The sequence below is a fragment of the Miniopterus natalensis genome, chromosome 1 (assembly GCF_054644295.1).
Source record: "Miniopterus natalensis isolate mMinNat1 chromosome 1, mMinNat1.hap1, whole genome shotgun sequence".
NCBI classification, from domain to species: domain Eukaryota; kingdom Metazoa; phylum Chordata; class Mammalia; order Chiroptera; family Miniopteridae; genus Miniopterus; species Miniopterus natalensis.
This window is the reverse complement of record NC_142081.1, coordinates 137,141,256-137,165,106: the sequence shown is the minus strand read 5'-3', so window position 1 is coordinate 137,165,106 and position 23,851 is coordinate 137,141,256. Positions and strand designations below refer to the sequence as shown.

The 23,851-nt window shown below is 39.5% G+C and overlaps 1 protein-coding gene across 5 annotated transcripts in view; it reads left to right on the top strand.

The window, feature by feature from the left end:
- Nucleotides 1-263: 263 nt before the first annotated feature.
- SEC24B (SEC24 homolog B, COPII component) overlaps nt 264-23,851 on the top strand; it is a 79,196-nt gene continuing 55,608 nt past the window's right edge. For all 5 annotated transcript variants that reach the window (XR_015715870.1, XM_087826137.1, XM_087826132.1 and 2 more), the window contains exons 1-2: nt 264-384; nt 17,502-18,248. Coding sequence is in view for 4 of the 5 variants with exons in the window: in XM_087826137.1 (XP_087682263.1) it covers nt 264-384; nt 17,502-18,248 (868 nt within the window). In the remaining variant the exon portion in view is untranslated. The remainder of the gene's footprint in view (nt 385-17,501; nt 18,249-23,851) is intronic.

The window sequence follows — 23,851 nt, the reverse complement described above, 5'->3', positions numbered from 1 at the left end:
CGGGGAGCCGCCCCGGGTGGGAGTCCTGCGGCTCGGGGCTCGGGGCTCGGGGCTCGGGGCTCGGGGCGGGGCGGGGCCCCAGCTCCGGCCGGGGCTAGCTCATCTGAGCGGCCGTGCGCAGCCCCCGCGGCCGCGTTCCCGGGTGACGCCCTCGGTGACGCCGGCGCGTTCCTTCCTCTTCCTTTCGCCTCTCCGGCCCCGCCCTCCCTTCCCTCCGCCCACCTCCCCGCAGCTTAGCCGCCGCGGCCGCCAGCAGCACTGTAATGTCGGCCCCCGTCGGGTCCCCTCATCCCGCCGCCAGCGCCCGCGTCCAGCCCAAGCTTGAGGGAGCCGCCGCCTCAGGAGCCGCCGCGGGCCCGGGCCCGGCGCCGCACCAGCAGAACGGTGAGGCGGGTGGTCGAGCGCAGCGCGGGGCCTAGGCCCGCCGGCGGCCTGCGCGGCCCGAACGATCGCCTCGGGTGGGGCGTGGCGGGCCGGGGGCGTCGGGGTCCGGGGCTGCGGAGTTGGGGCCAGGGGCGGAGAGGCGCCCTGCGCTGGGGAGGGGGCCGCCATGGGATGCCGGGGCCGGGACTGTTTGCGTAATGTGACCCCAGGCCCGAAACCGCCGGGGGCCTGGAGGAGGAGCCGGGTGCGGGCCCCCATCTGCCTCAGATCTCGCCGGGGCGCGGCGAGTGGCCTCGAGCGACCCCTGCGCGAGACACCCCACCAGGAGCCGAGGCCGCCGAGTGTGCGGTCTGGGGAAGACTGGGGTAGCCTCCGAGCCGGAGGGGGGGAGACTGTGCCCTTCCCGACTCAGGAAAACTCTGATTTGTGCGGCCCAGCGAGCACGCCGTCTTGAAAGGAGCTGAAGTTAGCGCTCAAGTTTGTGGACAAAAGGGTATAAATATACAACCTAAGCGTAACTGTAACCCTGACCCAGTTCGGCCTCGAGGTCTGTCATTGCTTCTGCGGCTGCCGCTCCAGAGGTTGGAGTTGGTTCGTCGTCGTGTTTGAAAGGGAGCAGGTGTCAAACGGGTTTAAACGAATCCCTTTAGATTGGGTGGTTTTCTTCCTCCCAGCTGCACTTCACTTTCAGAAATTCAAAAACGTGCTAGAGTTGGCCTGCTTCGAGGCCAGGCCTCCTTACAGGCAGCGGCCAGTGCAGCGCGAAAGCCGCTTTCACTCTCAGGTCTTCAGGCGGTGAGTGTGCAGGAGTTTCAGGTGAGAGTGGTCATCTCTAAGATATCCGTTCCCTAGTCGAGATTTGGATTGTTCGTGGATGGCGCCGGGGAGGGCGGGCTCTCTTTATAGACTTGGTAGTATATCAGAAGAGAACCCTCCAAAGTAATTGACTGTGAATTTTAGAAAGATGCCTGTCCTGTGTTTGTAAGAGAACAAAACTACACTGGTACTCTTCAAACGATGGTCGGACTGACCTGTTTTATCCAAGTTGTTAGTGAAAATTTGCTGGTGTTTTTTTTTTTTTCTGTTTTTTTAATCCTCACCCGAGGACATGCTTATTGATTTGAGAGAAAAAACGTTGATGTGAGAAACATCCATGGGTTGCCTTCTGGATGTGCCCTGACCAGGGGTGGGACCCTCAATCTTTCCTCGTGTGGGAGGAGTCTGGAACCAACTGAGCCACAGGGCCAGGGCTTGCTGTGCTTTTAACTTCAGTTCAGCCAACATCTCATTTTCGCAACAGATGCTTTATCGTTTATCCTGGGATTTAGACGTTGAATTTTTTTCATAAGTCAAAATTGATTGCTTAGCCTTAATATCTTTTTTGGATCAGCCATACTTATCAATATTGCATGATTTACCTCCATTAGTAGTTGTTTAATAGGTTTGAATGTGAAGTGTTGTAGGTTTTGTACTGCTCTCCAGAACATACATAAAGATATTTGGGAGCATTTTTTCTTCTTGTAAATTTAAACTTTTTTTTTTTTGTTTATTTTAAAAATAGCTTTGTGTATGAAGGAACTGGAACATGATATTAATAAGAGATTCAAAGTCTTTTAGACAATTGTAAACCCATATGATCCAAGGATTGTGTCTTCCTGATTTTCTGAATATGTTATTGTCTTAACGAACAATTTTTTTAAAAATAACAGAATTTGGACAAACTTTACTGCAGTAAAACATTTAATTTAATTCAGAATAAGAGATAAGAAATAACTCTTTAATAAAATATATAAAATTATACAAGACACCCTTTCAAAGGGATGAAGTATACTGGGTGGGGGAGGGGTGGAGGAGGCAAGAGGTGGATTAATGAACAATTTTTAATGTAGCAACTATTTATCTTGGCCTTAAAAATTTTACAAATGCTCAGGGGATTCCAGAATATCAGTTGTAACCAGGATGTTAAATCTCTAAGAACAAATCAATTAATATATATAGAAGTCAAATGTAGATGATGCTTGATTTCTACTGTTTATAATAATTCCTTTAAGGTAATCAATTCATTTCTACTTTTTTGCCTGTTTATCAGTTGGGTACTTAGGATTAGCCTAGTAGATAGGACAGACTCTCTGCCTTTCTCCTAAATTGGCCTGCATTTTGGTGACATTTGAGTTGGTTATGTCCTTGAGGGATTTAATGGCTTGGGGTAGGAGGACAATGCCCATGGAGAGGTTACAGCATGAACAAAAGTCTGGAGGTATGAAAGTACAAGGCATGTTTAGCCCCAGCTAGTGTGGCTCAGTTGGTTGGAGCATCATCCATCATCCCATACACTAAAAGGTGGCAGGTTTCATTTCTGGCACATATCTAGGTTGTGGGTTTAATTCCCAGTGAGCCTGTGTAGGGGATGCTGTGGATGGATGTTTCTCTCTCACATTGATGTTTCTCTCTTCTTTCCTCTCTCTAAAAGATCAGTAAAAGATAAAAGGAAGGGAGGGAGGGAAGGAGGGAGGGAGAAAAAGAGAGAGGGAGAAAAAGGAAGGAAGGAAGGAAGGAAGGAAGGAAGGAAGGAAGGAAGGAAGGAAGGAAGGAAGAAAGAAAGAAAGAAAGAAAGAAAGAAAGAAAGAAAGAAAGAAAGAAAGAAAGAAAGAAAGAAAGAAAGAAAGAAGGGGAGGGAGGGCGGGAGGGAGGGCGGGCAAGGCATGTTTAGAAACTAAGCAATCAGGAATCGAAAAGGGTGCTAAGTGGTAGGGAAAACCTAAGGCATTGGAGTTGAAAGAAATACTTTAAAGGGGCCAGGATGCACACAGGCCTTAAATGTCATGCTAAGGAACTTATAAATTAAAGAACTAGGGTCAATTTTTTGTTGTTCTTGTGGAAGAAACTTAAAGCAGAGAAATAACAAAATCAAATCTGGTTTGGTTTTGTTTTCTACTTGGTATTGGCATCTGTAGGTAACGATTAAGCAGTCATTTGTGTTTGTGATTTATTCTTTGCCCTATATAACTAGTTTGCCTTTTAATACATCTCTATGGAATTCCAGTCATGGTGAAAAACAAATAGGTCAGAAGTATGAGTATGAAACATCATAGAAAACAGAATTGTAAAACTGGAATGTTAACTAGAGAGCACTTTACGGGTTATCGGACTTTTTAAAACAGGTTTGTTTTCTGAAAGGAAATTGTGTATAGAGCCCCGATCAACAAAGCAATAAAAAGCAGTGCTGTTCTGGTTAAAATAGAGTTAGAAGTCCTGGTGTTTTTGAGATGCAGTCTGAAAAACACCTAGTCTACTTCCCTAATTTTACAGATGAAAATCATGGTCCAGAAAGGTTAGTGCGTATTTTTCCTGTGTAAGCTTCATGAGGGTAGCAGTTTTGTCTGTCTTTTGTTCACTGCTGTATATTCAGGGCCTTGAACAAATTCTAGGTATTAATTAATCATTCGTTTTATGAAGTCTAATTCAGTCATCCTAATTCCAAGTTCAGATCTCTTTCCAGTAATCATTATTTTTTTAATCCTCACTAGAGGATGTTTTTTCCATTGCTTTTCAGAGAGAGAGTAGAAGGGGGGGGAGAGATAGAAACATCGATGTGAGAGAGACACACTGATTGGTTGCCTTCCATATGCACCACTACCAGGGCGGGGATCAAGCTTACAACTGAGGTACGTGCTGTTGGTCAAAATTGAACCCAGGACCCTTCAGTCCACAGGCTGATGCTCTAACCACTGAGCAGAACTGGCTAGGACTAATTATTGTTTTTTTAAATTCCTCACCCAAGGATATGTTTTTATTGATTTTAGAGAGAGGGGAAGGTGGGAGGCGGGGGGAGAATCATCGTTGGGTTGCCTCCTGTACCCACACTGATGGGAATAGAGCCTGCAACCTTTCGGTGTATGGGAAGACACTACAACCCGGCCAGGGCTTTCTGTTAATTCTTCAGGTTTCCTTTTAGAACTTTGACATTGGAAATGTAGGGAATAGGGAGGCAGAAAACTGAGATTTCATTATTACTTGTTTTCCAGGTTTAACTGTTAACATGCTTTTCCCACTTAATTTGAAGGTAAAGGTTGACTTCTTTGAATCTATGAAATATTTCTCTTAACCTTTCTTCCTTAGAGTTGTATTTCTATAATTTAGTTTTTTATTGGCAGAGTATGGGCTTTTAGAATTATTTGTATTTCCATATTAAGTATTAGCTGCATATTTTTTCAACTTTTGCTCTTACTCTGCCTTTTGAGAGTCCTTCGAAAGCCAGGTCCTCAAACAAGGGAAGATTGAGTGATGTAACATCCTGGTAATGATGGTGTAACTCCAGAATTTCTTCCAGTTGCCTTGAATTGAAAAGGGGTCTTTAAAAAAAATTTTTTGGGGGGTGGGACACCCAGATTTGACAATAAACCACTACTGTTTAATTCTGCCTTTAGGAAGCAATTAGTGGTCATTTCCAAATGAAAATGTGTTTTCTTCCTTCTTTATGCCTTTTCTAAGAATGATACTGGCAGTTTTATCATCTTAATTGTGAATAACAAAGAAAAGATGAGATAGTAATGGGAATTATTCAAATTCATTATGGAAGATATAAATAGCCCATTCACTCAGCAATACTGTCTGGTCAGTTATAGGAAACCCTTCAACTTTGAAAGCACATGCAAAATTTAAAATGATATAAATCTGCCTAGTGTGTCTGAAGTAAGTTCGTTTTGATCACAGAGGCATCTGTGTCTCAGGTTTCTAGACTTGCACAGCTAGCAAGAGCATTGGGTCCTCTTGAAGACACTGCCATGGTATTATGTAACTATCTAGATACATCATTTCCTTTTAAGTTGATTAATAGGTATATCAGGGGTCTTAAAAATGTTCATTCCCGCCTGGCCGGGCGTGGCTCAGCGGTTGAGCGTCGACCTGGGATCCAGGCGATCTGGGTTCGATCCCTGGTCAGGGCACATGCCCGGGTTGCGGGCTCGATCAGTGACACTCTCATCATTGACATTTCTGTCTCTCTCTCTCCCTCTCCTTTCCTCTCTCTGAAATCAATAAATATATATATATATTCCCTATGTAAATGAGTGCCTTTATCTAGGTTCATTACCCCATCACCTCGTTCCCCCTCAGGTTTCCGAGAGTATATCTGTAATAATTTTTGTAAAGCATATTCATTGCCACCAATCCCAGGATTTCAGTTAACTTCATCTTTCTAGTTCATCTATAAACGCTGAAGTGTTAGATCTCAAAGACATTGAAATAGGACAGATTTTGAGTCAATCTTCAATGGCATTTCCTAGAAATGAGAGCATCTTCACAGTCAGGTGTTAGAGCAAATCATGTTATATTCAGCCCTGGGGAAGCTATTGTTTCCAATAGGCTAAGCATACTCAGAATTATCAGAAGGTGTGGGCTAGTGAAAAGGTTGTAGGCTTTGATTCAGCCTGGAGAAAGTTATTTAACATCTCTGAGCTTCAGGGGATAATAATACCTTTCTCGTAGGGTTGTTGAGATGATTACATTAAATTAGATACTGTGAGAGTCCCTTCACTCAGTTTCCTTCAGAACACCAGGATATAAGTTCTTCAGATGGCAGAGACCATGTGAGGTTTCCATATACAGTGGTACCTCGGTTTTCAAATGTCTCTGTTGACGAACATTTCGGTTTACGAACACCATAAACCCGGAAGTCAGTGCTTTGGTTTTCAAACACGCCTCAGAAGTCGAACATGCCACACAGCTTCCGCTGAGGGCAAGATCCTGAGACCTAGTTGGCAGCTGCTGATCCCTCAGTTTTCAAACGTTTCAGAACTTGAATGGTCTTCTGGAACGGATTACATTAGAAAACCAAGGTGCCACTGTGTTCCCAGTGGCGGCATGCAGTAGGCAGTCAATTGAGCAAGTGAACTTGGCTTTATATTTATTATTGCTTTTGAAGACTGGCCACTGAAAGGATCTATGTGTGGCCACCTCTCCCTACTCCTTTCTTGTATTTAAGGTTTAATCACTGTTTTAGTCTTTTATTTTCTTACACTGTCCAGCCCTCTCTCCTCCCAACAAATCCACTCTTGGGAGGTTTCCCTTAATAGGCCATCCACCTCAGCTAGCTGGCTTACTGGAAGGTGGGTTGAATCGGTTTCAAGTTTTCTAAAATTGTGTGCCAAAAGCTGCTTATAATAGGAACTCAGCAAAAGCAGAATGAAGTGGGGCGGGGAGAGGAAGTAGTAAAATGTCTTGCCTAGCCAATGGCCAAGTCTTAACTCGCTTGTTTTTTCTAGTATGTCTGAGAAACAGGTATTGTGAAATGAGCTTTGGAACCTGCAATGCCTGGCTTCTTCACTACTTACCAGCTATTTGAATTTGTATGAATCAGTGAGCTTTCATGCACCTGTTTATTTGTAAAATGACAGTACGATACCTCACAAGATTGTTGTGAGAATTACATAAAGGGATATGTAGAGAAGCAAGTAGCATGGTCCCTGGCATGCAGCATTGCAGGAAAAACTATACTTAATGCATTGTGAGATTTTATCCAAATGGTTGCACAGGTGTGTATGTGTAGACTCTGTCTGCCAGCAGTGTACTGGCACAGTTACCTTAATAACATATTAGCCTTCCATTAGAAAGAATAATCCCGGGTGTCCAGATGTGATTGGGACTCCCCGTTTTTTAAATCACTATGGTTTCTAATTGCAGATTTCTTTTGGGGGGTGTGTGTATGTGTGTGTGTACATATTTTTAATACTAGTAAAAAAAATCTGCACTTTAGCATTACTATTGATACTTTATTGGCAAGGGTAGTATATTTCAGAATATTCAGTAATTAGTACTACGTGTACTGACCACTGACTGGATATCAGCCCTGACAGTAGAGCAGGATTCTGTAAGCCTGTCATAAGCCAGGCATTAGTCCTTTAGTTGCTGGATCATGAGGAGGTCGTAGGGGTCTGGGACAAGGGGCCAGCATGGGGCATAACAGAGAAGCAGGGTCAGTCAGCGTTGACGTTTACCAACTGGCTCGGGAGTATTTTAATACTTTATCAAGGCTGATTGTTAAAATGCATATTGGCTAAATAGTGACCTACTTCTTGGTAGTTCATGGTGAATGAAAAACATTCTTATCTCTGATTCTGCCTCCAAATATAGGATAGAGGAGCTTGTACTTTGCTGACCGTGATACTCTTTTGAAGATAATGAAAATCCTTAATCTGATTTTAAAAAAGTATTGAAATTCTGTTCAGGAAAAGCTAATTGAAACAAATACTCCTGATATTTAAAATGTTGCAACTCTGTTAAGTGGTAGTGAGAGTGAGAAAACTAATTTATTTAAAGAAAGCCTATGATTGCCCGGCTGTGCGTGGCTCAGCGGTTGAGCGTCGACCTGGGATCCAGGCAATCGGGGTTCGATTCCCTGTCAGGGCACATGCCCAGTTGCGGACTCAATCAGTGACTCTCTCATCATTGATGTTTCTATCTCTCTCTCCCTCTCCTTTCCTCTCTCTGAAATCAATAAAGATATATTTAAAAAATAAATAAATAAAATAAAGAAAGCCTATGATTAATTTTTTTGTACAGTGCCTAGATGTTCCATAAAATACTTGCTTCGTAAATTTTGATATTCATGTCAGGTTTGCTTAAAGCAGGAATAGAATCACTTTTCCTTTGGTAGGAATCTAGTCTCTGGAAGGAAGGAGATGAGGTTACTGAGGCAGATACAACTTTGGGTAGATCTTGTGATAATTGAGCCTTGCCAAGGAGTACACCATGCTTATAGAAAATCAGAGGCTGGTTTCTAGCTGGTATATGATAATATCAGTCAGGCTGACCAGCCAGGAAGCTCCATTGAAAAGGTATATAAACTGCCCGGTGGGGTGTGGCTCAGCAGTTGAGCGGTGTCCTAGGATCCAGGTGATCATGGTTCAATTCCCGGTCAGGGCACATGCCCAGATTGCTGGCTCGATCCCCAGTCGGGGGTGTGCAGGAGGCAGCTGATCAATGACTCTCTCATGATTGATGTTTCTTTCTCTCTCTCTCCCTCTCCTTTCCTCTCTCTGAAATCAATAGACATATTTAAAAAAAAGAAAAAAGAAAAAGGATATGGACTATTTGTTAAAAAGCTTTTGTTTACTTCTCAAGTTAGATTGGTACCAATGAGTAGATATGTTGGAATAATTTATTTTCCTCTTTTATACAGACATACCTCACTTGAAGCTAAGAATTTAAAATTCTTTCAGCGATGGTGTATAACATGACTGTTTTTTCAATGATTTATTTGTTGATGCTTTTTTGTGAGGCACTGTTGGGCTGTTTGGATGCAATAATTAAATTACTTCATTGATTCTAAAACATATTTTCACATTTTTACCTCTGAAATTGTGGTGCATCTTAGAATTGATCCAATTTTAAAGTTCGTTTCACTGAAGTGGAAGTCATAATATAGTTTTGTGAAAACCTATATTATGTGAAAACGTGGTGTGGTAGACTGAATAATTCCCCCTTTTCCCCCATATGCCCCCATTCTAATCTCTGAAATCTTTGCAGCTATGATTTAGAGCTGAGAGATTATCCTGGATCTGGGTGGGCCTGATAAAAATCACAGCAGTCCTTATTAGAGGGAAACTAGAGGAGTCAGCCAGCCAGCCAGCCAGCCAGCCAGCTAGCTGAGAAAGTAATGTGACCACAGGAGCAGAGGTTGGAGTGAATTGCTTTGTAGACAGGGCCATAAACTCAGAATTGCAGGTGGCCACAAGAAGCTGAAAAAGGCTAGGAAATGGAGTCTCTCTTCAGAGCCTTAAAAGGAACCAGCTCTGCTCATAATAACCTTGACTTTAGCCCAATGAAACTGATTTTGGACTTCTGACCTCCAGAACTGTAAAAGAATAAATTTATGTTGTTTCAAGTCACTAAGTCTGTGGTAATTTATCACAGTAGCAGTAGGAAACTAATATACTTCTTAAGATTTTTTTTTAAAGTGTCAGTATCAGAACACCTTAGATGTAATGAAATAGAATAGATTTTATTTCTTTTGTTTCAGAATTTTTATACTTCAACAGAGTAAATGCCAAAGTCAAAACAACCAAAAAACAAACAAACCAGACTTGTATATTTGTTCTTGTACTAGGGTATAAATAACTTTACATAGTGGAAGCTCTTAAAGTTTTGTGTTCTTTCTGTGTTAAGTTTCATATATAGTCCTTGTTGATACATTGTGATGAAGTAAATGCCTGGTGTAGAACTATTTGATTATTTACTAGACTACTTTTTCAAAATATAGTAATGGTTTCCATGAGCCAGGCCCTCTGCTAAGCCTTAGGGATAGGATGGAGCTGAGAGTAAATGACCCAAGTTTTTCACTTCCAGAGTTTACAGTTAGACAGCTGTAGTTCATGTGAAAAGTTATTCATAGTGATTCAGGATGCTATAGATGTGGCCATAAGCAAGCATTCACTTACAGGGTGAGCGAATGTTTTCTAGAGGGAGAGCTGAACCAAAGTCTGAAGAATAAGAGTTGGCAGTGGAGGGAGAAGAGGGAATTTTTGCAGGTTCCAGGTAGAGGGAGGCGTCTGTTTGAGGTTCAGAGGGAAGTGAACAAGCATCCCTTGAGAAGAATCTAATGTGTCAGAGTGTGTGCAACAGTGATTCTCAGCCTTTTTATACTCATGGCTACTGTAAGGCTAACATTCTTGGTGTCATTTTTGAAGGAATTAAACATTGAACACCTGTATTTTTTTTAAAAAGCAAGTTTCATAAAAGTATCACATCTTTACTGATCCCCTCAGAAGCCTTTACATGGCAACTTAACTGTATTCTTCCCTAACCAACCTCTTTGATGGCCTCTTGAGGAAGATCTCGAGCACACACTCTTACCTAACATTGTGCTGTGGCTTGTTTGCTTTTGTGTGTGTGTGGCAAGTTATACCACTTCCTGCCAGGTCAGCACGCTGTGTCACTTCACCATAACAAGAGGCATCCTTAGTTGTAGCAAACTTATATTTCATTTGTTGATTATACTTTGATAGACTTGTGTGAAAGACTTGCAAGTGTGCAGTACATTAAGGCATACCTGTTGAAAAGCTCTGTGAGGGGTGGTGAGTGAGGAAGAAGTGGAGGTAAGCAGGGCCTTTGCTTTCGTTTTCTCTTTTCAGCTGTAACAAATTACCACAGATTGATGGTTTAAAACGACATGAACTCATCATCTGTAGGTTAGCTGTCTAACTGGGCTGTCAAGTCCAGGTGTCAGTAGGGCAGAACCCATTTCTTTGCCTTTTCCAGCTTTTAAAGGTTGCCCACAATTCCTTAACTCATGACCTACTGTTTCCACCTTCAAAGCCAGCAACATTGTATGTCTCTGAGGAGTCATCTGTAGTCACATCTCCATCTTCCACCTTTAAGGACTCTTGTGATTACATTGAGCTCACCTGGGTAGTTGAGAATAATCTCCCTATTTTAAGGTCAGCCTAACAACCCTAACACCGTGCAACCTTAACTCCCCTGTGCCGTGTAACCTAACATAGTCACAGGTTCCAGGGATTAGGACATGGACATATGGGGTGCGGGAGAGATTATTGTGCTGCCTTCCACTGTCTTATAGGCCATGCTAAAGAATGGCAAGAGGAACCATTAAAAAGCTTTAAACAAGGAAGTAAAAGTCAGATTTGCTTTTTAGGAAAGTCACTCTGTGTTTGGTGGTCATTTGTCTAAAAAATTGTGTCACACAATTAGTTTAGTAGTTCATTTCCAGCTCTTTTTTGGTGTTTTAAAAACTTATGTTGCAATAATTTTAGATTGGCAAAATCTAAAATTGCAGAGATAGTACAGAAAATGCAGTATCCTCAGTCAGTTTCCTCTAAAGTCTTATATGTTCCTTTCATGTCTTAACATTGTAACAAAACCATGGTACATTTATCAAAACTGGGAAATTAACATTGGTGAACTACAATTAACTAAAGTGTAGATTTTATTTATCTTTTACCAGTTTTCTACCTTTTTTTTTCCTGTTCCTGAATCTAGTCCAGGCTGTCATGTTGCATTTAATTGTCATGTCTCCTTAGTCTCCTCTGGTCTGTGTTAGTCTTTTTTTGTTTTTTAGGACCTGACAGTACTGGTTAGTTATTTTGTAGACAGTCCCTCACTTTGGGCTTGCTGATGCTTTTTGATGATTAGACTGGGGGTATGAATTTTTAGGAAGAATACCACAGAGGTGAAGTGCCCTTCTATCACATCCTATCAAGGGTTATATGACATCAACTTGTTTTATTATTAGTCATGTTAGCCATGGGCACTGGACTGGGGAGATGTCCTATTCAACTTGGGCTGCTGTGACGAAATACCATAGATTGGGTGGCCTATACCACGGACATTTTTGGAGACTGGAAGTCGGAGGTCAGGATGCCAGCATGGTTGGGTTCTGGTGAAGACCTTCTTGGCTTGCATATGACTGTCTTCCTTCTGTGTGCTCATATGGCTTTTCCTCAGTCCATGCATGTGGGGCAAAGAGATTTCTCCCTCTTTTATAAGGTTACTAAGTTCATCACAAGGATCCTACCCTCATGACCTAGTTTAAACCTAATTACCTCTCGGAAGGCCCCACCTCTTAATACCATCAAACTGGGAGCTAGAGCATTAACATAGGAATTTGAGGTAACACATGGACAGTTGAGGTGACACATGGGCACATTCAGTCCGTAATAGAGGCTGCCAGCCAGGTTCCCCAACCTTACGGTTACTATTTTTTTCTCTTTCCTATTGTGTGTGTTAGGAGTAGTTCACTTAACTCCAGTCTCCATTTAACAGAAAAGGAATTAAACTACTCTACCTCCTAGAGTGGAGTGTATCAAATAATTTGTGTGCATATGTCAGAATTACCAGTTATTAATAAATATTCTTGGAGAAACTTTGAAGTTACTATCCTGTTTCTCCTTAAATTTTTACCCATTAATTTTACTATTTTTCAGTGGCTCTTGCCTGCATTAATTATTAGTGTGGAATTCTAATGGTGATTTTTCTCTTTCCCTCATTCCTTCTACATTTATTATTTGGAATTTGTAAGAAAGAGCTGTCCCTTTTTCCCATTTTATTATGCTCACAGATTCTGATGATCAAGAATTTGGGCAGGGCACAACAGGGTGTCTAGGGCCTAAGCTGGGAAGTAATTGGGAAGGTTCAAAGCTGTGGAGTAATTGGACTTCTTACATAGGTGCTCAGGGATCCACATGCAAATGTTCCATCAAACAACGTAGGAGCTGAGTTTCCTGTGACTGAGTCTGAAGAGATCCACAGCTTTGCCTCTGCCATTCTTCATTGGTGGAAGCCATTACAGCCTGCTCATATTCAAGGGGAATAGACATAGGCCCCAATTTGAATCAGCAGAGTGTCAGAGAATTTGGGGATCATGTTTTAAAACTGCCACAGTTGCTGAGGGAATTAGGAAATATAGGCAAATGAAAATGCTAATATTAAAATTTCCATAATTTCCTCTACAGACTTTTTATGTGTGTGTGTTTTAAGAGTTTAGGTGTATGTAAACTATTCATTTGTAATATTTGCCAGGCTCAGTTTTTAGTACAGGCAGAAGAAATAAAAATTTAATATTAGTTTGGTGTTACGTGGTGTTATACCCTGAGAGAAAGTTAGGAGAGTTATCTAATACATTTTAAAGTTGACAAAAAGAAAATACATTTCTTGTTAGGTCACAGTAAGACAGAATTTTTAAAGATATTTTACTTGGAGATATTTTCTTCCCATTCAAACTGATTCTTTTTCTTCTTCTTTTAGTGTAGGCTTTTAAAAATTGACTTTAAATATTTGAAAGAAACAATTTGCTTTCAAAGGAGTCTTGATTCAGTTATCATTTTTGATGAAATTATTTTCAGATCCTTCATGCTTTTGCAATTTTTAGATGTGGTAAGCATCAACATGTGATTAGCTATTTCCCCTTTTCCCCTTCTCTGGGCAAAGTACCTTTCTTTTTCTTTGATGGACTGAAAATAGGTTTCCTCTGATGGGTGGTTCACTTCTGATAAATTTCAGTAGATACAACATTTCTGTTATTTTAGAAGAATGACATTTGAATAGCTTGGACATGATTATTTTCCTGTTTTCAGACATGTAGCATAGATGAGCCAACTGAATTACTAAGTGGGATTTATCAACCTAACTATGACTTGGATCTTCTCTTGATTGATAGATTCTTTTTTCTTTTTTATATATCTTTATTGATTTCAGAGAGAGGAAGGGAGCGGGAGAGAGAGATAGAAACATCAGTGATGAGAGCGTCGTCATTGATTGGCTGCTTCCTGCATGCCCCGGACTGGAGACGGAGCCGGCAACTTGGGCATATGCCCTGACCAGGAATTGAACCCCGATGTCCTAAATCCTAGGTTGATGCTCAGCCGCTGAGCCACACCCGGCCGGGCTTGATTGATAAATTCTTAACAGTAGAATTTTTGGAGACTGTAGTGAAGAATAGCAAATTCATCTTTTTATATATTTAATATCACCTTGCTGACCGGTCACAAGTATACATGTGCCTGCACTTATAGTATTTTAAGTAATTTTAAACACCTTGCTGACCAAAGTAGCCAGCTGCATGGGTTCTGGCTCAAAATGACTGGTCAGCAAGGTGTTTTAAGAAATGGGAGGGCCCAGCCAGGCGTGGCTCAGTGGTTGAGTATTGACCTAGGATCCAAGCGATCGGGGTTTGATTCCTGGTCAGGGCACATGCCTGGGTTGCGGGCTTGATCCCCAGTTGGGGGCGTGCAGGGGGCAGCCGATCAGTGACTCTCTCATCATTGATGTTTCTATCTCCCTCTCCTTTCCTCTCTCTGAAATCAATAAAGATATATTTAAATAAAAAATAAAAAAAGAAACGAGAGGGCCCGGCCGGGCATGGCTCAGCAGTTGGGTATTGACCTGTGGTCCAGGAAATCGAGGCTTGATTCCCATTCAGGGTTGTCAGGGCACATGCCCAGGTTGTGGGCTTGATTCCCAACGGGGGTGTGGGAGGTGGCCGATCAATGACTCTCTCTCATCATTGATGTTTCTTTCTCTCTCTCCCACTCCCTTCCTCTCTCTGAAATCAATAATAATATATTTGAAAAAAAAAAGAAACGGGGGAGGGAAAACATTTCACATTTTTTTGGCATGTTAACCAAAGATTCCTATTACATTCTTTTCCGTTTAAGTAAATTGTTTCAGGTAAACCATGATGATGTAAAATATCCTGCAAGAAAAGTAAATTAGATACCTAGTAAAACAGTTTTATCTTACTTTTGGTTCTTTATATACTTCTTAGAATTATAGAAGTGTGTATGTTATTTTTTCCTTACAGCTTGATTGTGTAAGTTATCTTTGTGTCTGCCATAGAATATGTATTTATATAATCAAAGATCAAGGTTCTGTTACATTATTTAATAGAAATTGAAAACCAAGTAAGGAAATGTTAAGCTTTATTGATGACTTTTATAAACAAATATTTTTATACATTATTATGGCAAGGAATACAGTGGCACTTCCTTGTGTTAATGAACTTAAAACAGCGTGTGAATAATTATTTTTGTTATGTTTTCATTTGAGATGTGGCACAGATATGTTTCCTTTCACAAGATTGGAAAATGTGATTGTAGAATAAAGTTTGCCCTTAGTTGGAACCGAGGCTAGAATTCATTGTTTGGGACAATTGACCTGTATTTGCCAGGATAAAGAAAGCCAGCTGGATTTAGTGTAGTGATGATTGTTTAAAAGTATTTACTTGAGCCAGATTACTTGGTTCAAATCCCAGCCTAGTTACTTTCTATGATTGTGACTATTAAATGACTTAATTTCGGTGCCTCATTAATCCTATTTATAAAGTGAGTATAATGATATTATTTACTTCTAGAGGCTGTGAGGAAGGAAGAAATTAATATATGTGTGTAGCATTTAGAACATTGAATGCCACATAGTGTAAAATGTTTAATAATAGACTATCAACAAAATTAATGATATAATTAATGTTAATTTTAATAATATTGATAAAATAAATACCTTCTGTGGTGATCAAAGATATAAAAATGTAAAAGTATTAAAGCATCAGAGGAAAACATGGATATATAGTTTTATAACGCTGGAATGGGGAAGGTTCTACCAAGAGTGCTTTAAAAATGTATCAAGCATGAAAGATTTTACTATATAAAAATTGAAATACTATAGCAAAAGATTCCATGAATAAAGTCAAAAGACAAACAGTAACCCAAGGGAAAAAATATACAGCATATAAAGTTAACCTACAAGAACATTTACAAATCATTAAGGAAAACACAACCCCGTGGAAAAGGGCAAATAACAGAGGAAGACACTCAAATGGCTAAGAAATATTTGAAAAGATTCTCAGCATCACTCAAACTTTTAATTACTGCAAACTAAAATGTTTTTTCAATTATCAAATTTGCAAGATTAAAATGCCATTCAGTGTTGGGAAGATGAGACATTCTCAAGCATTATTGATGGGAAGTATAAATTGATAGATCTTTTTGGAGCGATATTTGGCAATAATGGTCAATTTTTAAATTTGTTATTTAAAAATGTATATTTTTATTGATTTTTAGAGAGAGAAATATCAATGTGTGAGAGCAAAGCATCAGTGGGCTGCCTCCTGCATGATTTCCCCACTAGGGATCAAGCCCACAATCCAGGCATGTGCCCTGACTGGGAATCAAACCAGCAACCTTTTGGTGCACAGGACAACACCCAACCAACTGAGCTACACTGGCCAGGGGAATAATGGTCCATTTTAAAAGCACAAACCCTTGCCCTGGGTGGTGTTGCTCGGTTGGTTGGAGCATCATCCCATACACTGAAAGGTTACAGGTTCGATCCCCAGTTGGGGTGCGCATACACACATTGATGTTTTCTCTTTCCCTTCCCCTGACTCTAAATAATGAAACGTATCCTCGAGTGAGGATTTTTTTAAAAATGAAAGAAGCACAAACCCTTTGAACCTGTAGTTTTACTTCTAGGAACTTATCCTACAGATTCATCACAGAAGCTGACCTCATAAATATAAATTAGGTTCACTCCCTGAATTAAATAGCTATCAGTGGGGATTTGGTAAATAATGTTATATCTCTACAACGAAATACTATGTAGATTTTTTTAGAAGAATAATGAATATTTATGCTAACAGAATGATATCTAGGATATATTAAGTTAGAAAAGCAGGTTACAGAATTGTAGTATGAAATGTGTGTGTTTATATATGTGCTTATATATACATTACATATTACTCATATGTAGGTAGGCATACAAAGGATACACAAGAAACTATTAGCTGTAGCTACAGCTGGGAAGTAGGATATCAGCTACCAGGGAGAGAAGGGGATTTGGACTTTTCACTTTATAGTCTTCATTATTTTAATTTTTTTTTTATACTGGGTATATTGTTACTTTTATAGTTTTTTTTAAAAGTTAATAGAAATGTTTGAACTTCTTCCATGCTGGTTATGTTAATTATCAATTGTGGCATAACAAAATACCCCAAACTTAGCTACTTAGAACAACAACTATTTAATCTCATAGTTTCTGAGGGACGTGAACTTGGAAACAAACAACCTACCCGGGTGGTTCTGGCTTAGGGTCTCATGAGATTACAGTCAAGCTGTCACTTGGGATGTAGTTTTCTCAAGACTACTAGGCAGGAAGGATCTGCTTCCAAGCTTATTCCTGTGGTTCTTGGCAGGCCTCAGTTTCTCTTTGGCTGTTGGCCAGAGAGTTTTGTTCCTCACCACATGGACTTCATCCTAGGGCTCTTCACAGTTTGGTAGGTTTATTCTTCCAGACTGAGTGATCTAAGAGAAAGAGGCAACACCCAAGGCTGGGCAAACCTTGGAAGTGATATATCATTACCTTTGCTATATGCTATTGATCACATGGACCAATTCTGGTATTTTGTGTGAGGGTGTAGATACTAGGAGGGAAGGGTCATTGGAGGCTATCTTGTAGTCTAGCTACCACAGTGGGTCTAACAGTATATATCTTTTCTAACAATTTGTCATTATGGAGAAGTAAATTAAATAGACAATATTTAGATGGGAACTTTGGTTAAAAATTAGTTCTCCTCTTGCCAGTCCCTGTAAATATTTGCTTTTCTTTTTCAGGTCCAGCACAGAATCAAATGCAGGTTCCATCTGGGTATGGATTGTATCCTCAAAACTATAGTGCTCCCTCGGGACATTACTCTCAAGGATCTGGGAAAATGACCTCATTGCCATTGGATGGCCAGTGTGGCAATTACTACTCTGGTCTCTATACAGTACCAACACAAAGTGTGGTGACTCCTAAAACAACAAACCAACAACCAGGAGCACAGCAGATATATGGCAGGGGTCCTCCTGCCCCTCACACTGTGGGGTCCACTCCAGAATATTTCCAAGGTGCCACATCATCAGCATCTCATTTGCATACGAGTGCCTCCTTGCCATACTCCTCTTTTGTGAATCATTACAGTACTCCAGCCATGTACTCTGCCAACTCTTCTGCTGTTTCTCAGGGATTTCCCTCTACTTGTGGTCACTATGCTGTGTCAACTGTTTCTAATGCTGCGTATCCTAGTGTTTCATATCCCTCTCTGCCTGCTGGTGAGCCATATGGGCAACAAATGTTTACCTCACAGAATGCTCCAACTATCAGGCCAGTTAGAGAGAATTCATTTTCTAGTCAAAATACCACTCTCAGCCATCCATCACCACTTCCACCTCCACCATCACAACAGTACCACCAGCAGCAGAGTGTTTCAGGATACAGTACGCCCTCATGGTCAGCTTCAGGCCCTCCATCAACTCAAGACAATCTCCGAAACCACATTGGCTCCCTGGCTACAGCCAACAACCACCCAACAAATACCGGTAGGTCAAATGAAAAGTTCACTTAAAGCATGGCTGAAAACCAGTGTGTTTCCAGTCAGGTTTTTATTTGCATGAAAGGTAAAGATGATATTGCATAATAGAAAAATTGGAAATTAGCTAACCTGTGTAATTAATTTGCTTCATTTCTAGTATTTTGCAGCATCTCCTGGGCCCTTCCCTTTCACCCTAGTCACAGTTAGCCACCCAACCATCTGCCTGGTGTTCCTTGCCATGATCAGGATCTCAGTCAATATTTATGGATTTGTTTAATGCCTCTGCAATAATTGTCTTTAATGTGATTTAGGTATAGAGCAAATGGAAGGGTTCATTTGGGGATATGCTGTGTTAGCCACTACTTTTTTTTTTTTTTTAAACATTAATTCAACTTTGGGACAGTTACTATCCCAGCCAGAGCCCAAATCACTATAGAAGAGATGATGGCCTATAATATACCACCCTGGTTTCTCTGAGTTAGCACCTACTAGTGACTTTCACAGAATATCTATTTCCTACACATTAAAGCTGATGGTTTTTTATTTCCAAATTGGTAAGTTAGGATGAAGGATAGGGAAGGGGGGAGGAGAGATTCATGAAGAATACCCTTGTTAGTCTTTCTGACCTTTCTAAGCCAAGATGTGGTTAAATTTATTAGTTTAAAAATTATGAATGTAAGTATGTAGTCTTCTTAGTGTGGGGTTTCCATAGGATATACTCATTTTAATTCAGCCTATGAACATGCTCTTGAACTGAATGAAAATGTATGGAAAGAATGGGAATTGGTAAAGCTATGGTAGTTTTTTGAATGATGTCTTCAGATTGTTCATCAAAATCTGGATAGCCATATGTCAGGGCTGTTATAAAAAAGTATTTTTTCCTGGGCAATTAGGTTATTTAAAACCAAAGCTTTAGATTATTAGATATGAACTGTATGTTTGAGATCATCTATTCTTTCATTGCTATGTCATTTTGAAACACTTTTCAGCTTCAAGCCACTAACAGTGGTTTATTTATTTACTTATTTATTTATTTATTTTTACTAACAGTGGTTTAAACAAAGAAGGTGGTATTTTTCTCACATACCAAGCAGTCTAGGGGAATTCAGTAGATCTAGATCTCCTCATGGTCTCTTCTGTCTTTCCACTCCATCATTCTTAGCATATTTGTTTCTAGATAAACAGGCTAGCATCTATACCTGTAGACATCAAGTCAGAGTTAAAAGCATTGGGTGAGTCTTGCATGGGTCAACTTAAAGCATTGTTGCAGTTCCCGGACCTGGCTGTGCACCAGAATCACTTGTACAGATTGTGATCTTCACCCCTAGACCAGAATCTCCAGGGTAGTCTCAGGATTCTATCTCTGACTTGATCTCAAGGGATGCCTAGTAACAGATCCAAATTCTATAGTCCTTTCCTTTTGTTTTAGAAATCAGGAAAGCTATCCAAGTTGGATTGCTTGTGGTCATTTATGTTAGAAACAACTTGCCCTGGAGCTCAGCTTCTTTTGACTCTCAGTCTGCCCTTCTCAGAAGCAGGGCTTTCTGGCCCCTAGAAATTCTGTTTTCTTTCTGTCTTCTTTCAGCAGTCCTTTTACAGATCAGCATATCCTAAGGTACCTGTGACTTAAGGATTTTGTGATTTTTGTGGGAAAAAAAAAAAGAAGAACTACAGTAATTCCTGTCTTATTTCTGAGATGGGAATGGGACCCTGGATGGAATCAATTTATATTGACATGTAGTATCAGGGAAATATGGGACCACTTTGCTAATGAACAGAATACCTAACTGGAAAGAGTTTAATCATTGAAAAATTGAATAAAGTATAAGAATAATTACAAAATTACCTTCTATTTGAATAACTGTGTGAATTGGTTCCTTAGGCAGAGAGATGAGATATATTTTTACTCTTTTATCCCAGTACTGGATTGTGGAAGCCATAATAAATATAATTTTAAAAGTTATTTGTGCTAAGAAGTGTGGGTGGGTTTTTTTTTGGCCTTGGTCAGTGTGGTACAGTGGTTAGAGCATCCTCCCACACACTCAGTACATGAGTTCGATTCCAGGTCAGGTCACATACCCAGGTTGCAGGTTCCATCCTTGGTTGGAGTGTATGGGTGAGGCAATTGATCTCTGTTTCTCCTTCCCTTTCCTTCTCTCCCTTTCTCTCTCTCTGGAATCAATGAAAAAAAATGTCCTCATGTGAGGATTTTTTATTTTTTAATTTAATTTAATTTAATTTTTACAAATATATCTTTATTGATTTCAGAGAGAGGAAAGGAGAGGGAGAGAGAGAGAGCACGATAGAAACATCAATGATGAGAGAGTCATTGATCGACTGCAGCCCACAACCCGGGCTTGTGCCCTGACTGGGAATCGAACCCCCATCTCCTGGATTCTAGGCCGATGCTCAACCGCTGAGCCACGCAAAAGTGTTTTTTGTTTGTTTATTTCCTTAACCTTAGATTGTTAAATTATTTTTAAATAGTTTAGAGGTTGACAAATATGTCTCAGGTTAATATGACACAGGAATGTCATCATTTCAAGAGAAATGAAGAAGTTTCTTTAAATCTACTTTAAAATTAAATATAACGGAAGTTCTCAAACTTTCTCAGCTGATGTATCTCAGTATTTTTTCTGTAGTATCCCAAATAACTTAGTAGTAATAGTTCATAAGGTGTTTGACAGATGGCATTGTGTTTCTATTGAAATTTTAAAATTTTCCTTCAAACTCTGAGTTTGTTTTAGTACAAGGTTTGGGAACCATGGAAATATTGATTTTAATTATCTAGAAAGACAGGCAGCTTAATTGCTTTGGAACTCTTAAATTATATTGTCATATTAAAATTAGAATCTTAGGTATTAAACATAGTTTTGTGTGAAATTCAGCCCTTAAGTAATTGATAAGATTGCATTTTTGTATTACTTCATTATACTGCTTTCATTTTCAAATATAGTAAAATGGCTTAAGCAATTTGTAAAGGGTTGGAGATCTAAAAGCATAAACCAGTTGATGTGTCTTTCACATTGATGTTTCTCTCTCTCTCCCCGCCCCCCCCACTCTCTCTCTGAAAAGCAATGGAAAAAATATCCTTGGGTGAGGATAAAAAACAATAATAAAAAAAAAAAGCTGTTATTTTTTAGGCAGTTATTGAATTCATATTTAAAAACATGGAATAAAAAGACCATTAAATGTTATTTCATTTGTCTCTTTATTTTAGAAAATCATATTAGTATAATTTAGCACTAAAGCTTCAGATTATTTTATTAAAATGTATCCCAAGTATGTATGTTTTCGCTGCTGTTTGGTTGTTAACTTAGGGTGAAATTTTGACTAGTGTTTAAAAGGCATCATTTCATTAGGCTATTAAAAATTTTTTTTATTACAATTTTTTAAACTGTCACTGTAGTTCATTCTCAAGGTTCAGAAGCTCTTTTTTAGCTTTAGCTGAAGTTGGTTGAGTATGTGACTGAGATGTAAAGGTACCCATCTTTGACAGCAAGATGAGTACTGAAACTATAGATTAATTTAAAGCCATTTTCTTAAATTTTTTTACTGCCCTTTGTTTTGAAAAGCACATAATTTTTCTTTTTTAAAAAAAAAAAAATTATTTTTTGAATTACAGTTGGCATTCAATATTATTTTATATTAATTTCAGGTGTACAGCATAGTGGTTCAACATTTATGTTATTTACGAAGTGACTGTCCCCTCTCCCCCATAAGTCTAGTACCCACTTGGCACCATACATTGTTATTGACTATATTCCCTATGCTGTACTTTACATCCTTGGGACTGTAACTATCAATTTGTACATCTTAATCCTTTTACTTTTTCACCCAGCCCCTAAACCCCCCTCCCATCTGGCAACCATCAGTTTGTTCTCTGTATCTGAGTCTATTTTGTTTTGTCTGTTTATTTTGTTCTTTAGATTCTACATATAAGTGAAATCATATGGTCTTTGTCTTTCTCTGCCTGACTCATTTTACTTATAACCTCTAGGTCAATCTTTGTTGTCACAAATGATAAGATTTTGTTATATTTTATGGCAAAGTAATATCCATTGTGTATATGTACCATATTTTCTTTATTCAGTGATCTATTGATGGGCACTTAGGTTGCTTCCATATCTTGGCTATTGTGAATAATGCTACAGTGAGCGTAGGGCTGTGTATATCTTTTCAAATTAGTGTTTTGGATTTCTTTGGATAAATGCCCAGAAGTGGAATTGGTGGGTCATAAGGTAGTTTTATTTTTAATTTTTTTTTTATGAAACTTTTTACTGTTTTCCATAGTGGCTGCACCAATTTGCAATCCCACCAACAATGCATGAGGGTTCCCTTTTCTCCACATCCTTGCCAACACTCGTTGTTTGTTGATGTGTTGATGGAGCCATTCTGACAGGTGTGAGGTGATATCTCATTGTGGTTTTGATTTGCATTTCTCTGATGGTTAGTGACACTGGGCATCTTTTCATATGTCTGTTGGCCATCTGTATGTCTTCTTTGGAGAAATGTCTATTCAGGTCTTCTGCTCATTTTTTATTTTATTTTATTTATTTTATTATTTATTTTATTTTTATTTTATGTTTTAATCCTCATCCGAGGATATTTTTTCCATTGCTTTTCAGGGAGAGTGGAGAGGAGGGAGGGAGGGAAAGAGAGAGAGAGAAAGAGAGAGAGAGAGAGAGAGAAACATCAATGTGAGAGAGACACATCGATTGGTTGCCTCCTGCAGGCACGCCAACCGGGGCTGGGGATGGAACCTGCATCCCAGGCATGTGCCCTTGACGAGGAATCAAACCCCCAGGACCCTTAGGTGCGCAGGCTGACACTCTTAACCACTGGACCACACCATCCAGGGCATCTTCTGCCTATTTTTAAATTGTATTATTTATTTTTTAGTGGTAAGTTGTATGAGTTCCTTATAAATTTTGGATATTAACCCCTTATTGGATGTATCATTGGCAAATATATTCTCCCAGTTGGTAGGTTGACTTTGTGTTTTGTCAGTGGTTTCCTTTACTGTCCAAATACTCTTTAGTTTGATGTAGCCCCATTTGTTTATTTGTTTGTTTGTTTCCCTTGCCCTAGGAGATATATCAGAAAAAAAATATTGCTAAGAGCAGTGTCAGAGAATTTACTGCCTGTTTTCTTCTAGGAGTTCTGTGGTTTTGGGCCTTACATTTATGGCTTTAATCTATTTTTGAGATTATTCTTATATATGGTGTAAGAAGTGGTCTAGTTTCATTTTTTTCCATTTGTATACAGTTTTTCCAATACCATTTATTGAATAGACTATCTTTATCCCACTGTATATTCTTCTCTCCTTTGTCATAGATTAACTGACCATATATAGGCTTGGGTTTATTTCTGGCCTCTCTGCTTTGCTCCATTGCCATTTTGATTACTGTAGCCTTATAGTATAATTAGATATCAGTTAGTGTGATACCTCCAACTTTGTTGTTCTTTCTCAAGAATGCTGTGGCTATTTAAGGTATTTTGTGGTTCCATATAAATTTTAGAATTATTCTATTTATGTGAAAAATGCCATTGGTATTTTGATAGGCATTGCATTACATCTGTAGATTGCTTTGGGTAGTATGGATATTT